Genomic DNA, 5,041 nt, shown 5'->3' on the forward strand with positions numbered 1-5,041 from the left:
GGGGGCAAAGAGTTGTTATGGATGAAGAAGTTCTTACATGAACTTGGCCTAGTTCAAGAGAACTTTGTGTTGCACTGTGATAGTCAAAGTGCAATCCATCTCAGTAAGCATCCTACTTTTCACTCTCGGTCAAAGCACATTGAAGTTAGATATCAATGGATTCGAGATGCTATGGAGATGAAGTCATTTGTTGTTGAGAAGATCCATACTGATGACAACGTGTCAGATATGATGACCAAACCTCTACCGAGAGAGAAGTTTGAGTTTTGTAGAAGGGAAGCAGGCTTATCAGAGCCTCCTAAATTGAAGCTTACATGTTGATCGCCAATATGGCGAATTCCTCACATGGTGCGTGAGGGGGAGATTTGTTGTGTGTGGTCCCGCACCATGTGATGGTGGGACCACCACATTAATTAGTAAGAGACAGCAAGGCAAGGCTGTCTCTTTGAATTAATAGAGGAGCTGCCACTGTAGAGGTAGTAGCACAAACGGGAGAAAAACAAGAGAAAAGAGAAGAAGAGGCAGCAGAGCAGCCTGTGTTCGTTCTTTGATTTCCAGCTCGTTCACCGTTGGATCGGGCTGAGATTTTGACAGCAGCTTCTAGACACATTCCTCTTCATTCTGGACGGTTGGATCGAAGATTGGTGGTGTGGAAGCTGGCCGTTTTGACAGAAAACGGAGCTGTCAGTTTTGTGAGTTTTTCTCAAATAATTCTCCTTTAATCTTGTTGTAATCCGAGAATTAGTTCTTGATGATATATATGTTGTATCCCTTAGTTGAATCTGAGGAAGAACAGTTGTGAACCCATTATTTATGATAGTGGAAGTTTTTAGGTGGACTCCGGTCCCGTGGTTTTTCCCGCATCGGGTTTTCCACGTAAAAATCTTGGTGTTAATTTGTGTGATTATTTGCATTATATTTGATCATTGTTTGAATCTGTTTTTACTGCACAAAGAGGGAAAAAGGATTGGGACTTGTGAATTGTGAATGTATTCCGCTTAATTGATCCGGTTAGTTGTCCCGAGTTTTCCTAACATCACACAGTGTCCAATTCAACCAGGAGGAAAATTCAGTCAGAGGGTCATATTCTCTGACGAAGAAGGAACATTATGGTGGCATGCTCACAGTGACTGGACACGAGCAACTGTTTATGGTGCGATTGTCATATATCCCAAGAAAGGAACTGAATATCCTTTCCCTGCGCCTCATGCAGACGTGCCGATTATTCTAGGTATTCTAGCATCAATTTTAAAAGAAAACTTCGGTTCTTAAAGTCGTGGAAGATTTGAATGCAATATTGATCACTGATTTCATGAAATGCAGGAGAGTGGTGGAAGGAGGACATATTTGAAATCTTTGATCAATTCCGTGCCTCGGGAGCAGACCCCAATGTCTCTGATGCTTACACGATCAATGGTCAACCCGGTGATCTTTATCCTTGCTCAAAATCGGGTACAATGCCACTGTACCATTGCTTAGATTTTATTCTTTTCATTTTGCCTTATATTTCTTTAACATCCAGAGTACTACCCCTTTGATTCAGCTATGTTTTTTTTTTTTAGGAAAAAAGCTGTGTTTAGATGCATTACAAAAATATATTTAGTTTTTTAAAAATATTATATTGATATTTTTTAGTGATTTTTAATGGTTTTAATATGGTAGGGTGAAAAAATAAAAAAAAAATTTCAAGCAAAAATCACTTTTGAAAAGTACAATACAACAGTGTTTGTTTTTGAAAAATTTTAATTTTTTTTAAATTAATTTTTTTAATGTTTTTGGATCATTTTGATGTATTTATATTAAAAATAATTTTTTAAAAAAATTATTTTAATATATTTTCAAGTAAAAAATACTATGAAAAAATTTTTTTACCACCATCTCAAACACCCAAAAAAAAAGTTCTATTGAAGCTTAATTTTTCCTTTTGTTTTTGTTAATTCAATTTTTTAATATTTTTTTCTTTATTTTTAGATGATATTGAGATATTTTATAAACATACACCTACTGAAAATGAACGGAGGGCGGAAATTGGAACAAAAATAAAAGATGGGGGGGCTGGTTGGAATAAAATAAAAGATGGGAGACTGATTGGAAGAAGATGAAAGAGTTAGGATTTAATTGGAATAAATCAAAGGTTTTAGGTGAAAATGAGCAATATATAAACCTGTGGGGCAAAATGAAAGTTACCCATGATTTCTTAGAAGCCTATTCTTTCCTCCCGGCCCAGACAATTAATATATTACATGTTAATTTGTGTTTTGTTATCATCATCATCATCATTATTATTTCAAACGAGAGATTCGACTTGAAATTTGTTGAGAGAGGGAAGAATCTACAGCTCAGTGGAACTTTTGTATTGTTTAAAGCTATTAAATCGAAACCTTGTCTTTCTAACTGCAGATACATTCAAGCTATCGGTGGACTATGGCAAGACTTACCTTCTTCGCCTAGTTAACGCTGCCCTTCAAGACATTCTTTTTTTCTCCATCACCGATCATCAAGTCACGGTGGTCGGCACAGATGCCAGCTACATTAAACCACTGAAAGTTGATTATGTAGCAATATCACCTGGCCAAACCATTGATGTTTTATTAGAAGCAAACCAACCACTGGACCACTATTACATGGCTGCCAAAGTTTACTCTAGTGCCAATGGTGTGCAATATGACAACACAACAACCACAGCCATTGTCCAGTACAATGGCAACTACACTCCATCCTCCACTCCCTCATTGCCATACCTTCCTTATTTTAATGACACAACTGCATCGGTTAATTTCACTGGCCGTCTTAGAAGCTTAGCTGATAATAAGCATCCAATTCATGTCCCCTTGAGCATAAGCACTCCATTATTTTTCACTGTTTCTGTTAACAGATTTACGTGTGCAAACACTTCTTGTGGGGCGAACCAGTCAAGACTAGCTGCTAGTGTGAACAACATAAGCTTTCAGACACCTACACGTATGGATATACTAAGAGCTTATTATAATCAAATAAATGGGGTTTACGGTGATCACTTTCCTGATAAACCACCACTGTTCTTCAATTTCACTGCGGATTCTACCCCATTAATGATTTATGAGACACCTTCAAAAGGTACAGAAGTGAAAGTTCTCGAGTATAACTCGACGGTGGAGATTGTTTTTCAGGGGACAAATGTGGCTGCTGGCACTGATCATCCCATGCACATACATGGAACAAGCTTCTACGTTGTTGGTTGGGGATTTGGCAACTTCGACAAGGATAAAGACCCTTTGAGATACAATCTTGTTGACCCTCCTCTTCAAAATACCATTGCCGTTCCCAAAAATGGCTGGTCTGTCATAAGATTCAAGGCTACCAATCCTGGTAAATATAAGTAGCATAACCAATTAAATATACAATAACCAGCAAAATATAGCATTAAGAGTATTATTTCTCTTAATTAATGACCTTGATTACGAGGCAGATCTAACATCACGTGTCCATTTTATTTGTAACAGGAGTATGGTTCGTGCACTGTCATCTGGAGCGTCATCTATCATGGGGTATGGAGATGGCATTCATAATCAAGAACGGTCGAGGCAAGAAAGCCCATATGCTACCACCACCTCCCTATATGCCACCGTGTTAAACGCTTCTTGTTTGTTTAGCATATGTTATGCCAATTATTTGGTCGCATTATTAATTTATTATTGTATGATTTGCAAGAATATTGCAACCCTAGTTTTGCTATTTTGTTGTAAAGCTGGGAAATATCCTAGGTGCATGTAGGCTTTGGTTATTTCTATTCGTAGCCGCAGTACCGGCCTTTGCAAGAAAACTCATACTTGCGTGAATAAATATTTTCATGGGTGATCACCCCTCTTTAGGCTTTATATAATTTGTACCTATATTAATCTAGATGATTAGCGTGTGTGTGTGGGATCGTTAAGTTTATAATGCAGCCCTTGCTCGGATATCAGCCTGTGCTAGAGGGTTTTTAAGAAAAAAAATCATAATTAGTTTAATAATAGAACCTGTTTAATAAGGAAGAACGAGGCCCAGATAGTAAAAAAGCTGAAAACCAATCCACAGGTAGTTGGGTCCATGTATTTTCGTAAGCATCACAAGCCCGTTGTTTGTTTTAACCGAATCGCCAACCAACCACTACAATTTAGTTACTTTCGGTTTTTTCTAACTCTTGCATACTATTTAATTCTGTGAAAAAATAAATCAAATAAAATTAAATATATTTTATTCAAGTGTTTTTATTTTTATTTTAATATTTATTATATATTAACATGAAGAACACTAAAATTAAAAAAACAAATCATGGCTAAATTGAAAAATACCCCCTTGAACTTTGGTGAAAAAACAAATACCGCTTGAAATAAAAATTCTCTGGTTTTTATCCTAAAAAATATGATTTTTTTACGTGGCCCTTATCTTTATGGTTTTGGAAAATTGTGAGAGAGATCATTTGTTGTTGTTTTAAATTAATATTATTATTTTTTATCTCTACCACATATAACTACAATTTAAAAATAATAAAATTACATATCAAATTAAAACTTAACTCATTATTAAATTGGACCTTTATAGTTATTTTTATAGGAAATTATTAGTTATTTTTTTCATGTTATCTTCGACTCTTTTAGATGAAAATATTTATACATTTTGACAAACTCTATGAACATACAAAAGAACTCTTCAGTTAAAAGATAGAATAAATTTCTAATGCGTACGTATCTATATTTTTAAAATAATTCGAAAGAAAGGCAACAGATCGTGTGGCTATGATAGGAAAATTTCCGTCTTTGTTTTTATTACATTTGCATACACTGCTGAAAAAACAATTTTTCATGTTTTTAAACGAACATGTAGATTAATCAATTTTTCCTTGTAGATTCCAATCTTTTTTCAAATTCAGAGTGAATCAAATATCTTTGATTTCAATCATGATTGCTTATCCAAGCTATAATTCCTGTAGTGTTTTTATTTGATATGGTTTTCTCGCGAGCTTGCGAATCAAAACTTTATCTTCCCATGTTTAACTAGCTAGGAAATCATCTTCCTTTGA

At 35.3% G+C, this 5,041-nt stretch overlaps 1 protein-coding gene across 1 annotated transcript; it reads left to right on the forward strand.

Annotated features, from left to right (window-relative positions):
• Positions 1-1,002: 1,002 nt before the first annotated feature.
• On the forward strand, positions 1,003-3,862 carry LOC133695261 (laccase-14-like; the record flags this gene model as incomplete). The annotated part of the gene is made up of 4 exons (XM_062117170.1): positions 1,003-1,231; positions 1,324-1,452; positions 2,401-3,348; positions 3,483-3,862. Coding segments are annotated over 4 exons (1,437 nt in total), but the record flags the coding sequence as incomplete, so codon positions are not given.
• Positions 3,863-5,041: the final 1,179 nt, after the last annotated feature.

Source organism: Populus nigra, chromosome 5 (assembly GCF_951802175.1).
Source record: "Populus nigra chromosome 5, ddPopNigr1.1, whole genome shotgun sequence".
Taxonomy (NCBI): Eukaryota; Viridiplantae; Streptophyta; class Magnoliopsida; order Malpighiales; family Salicaceae; genus Populus; species Populus nigra.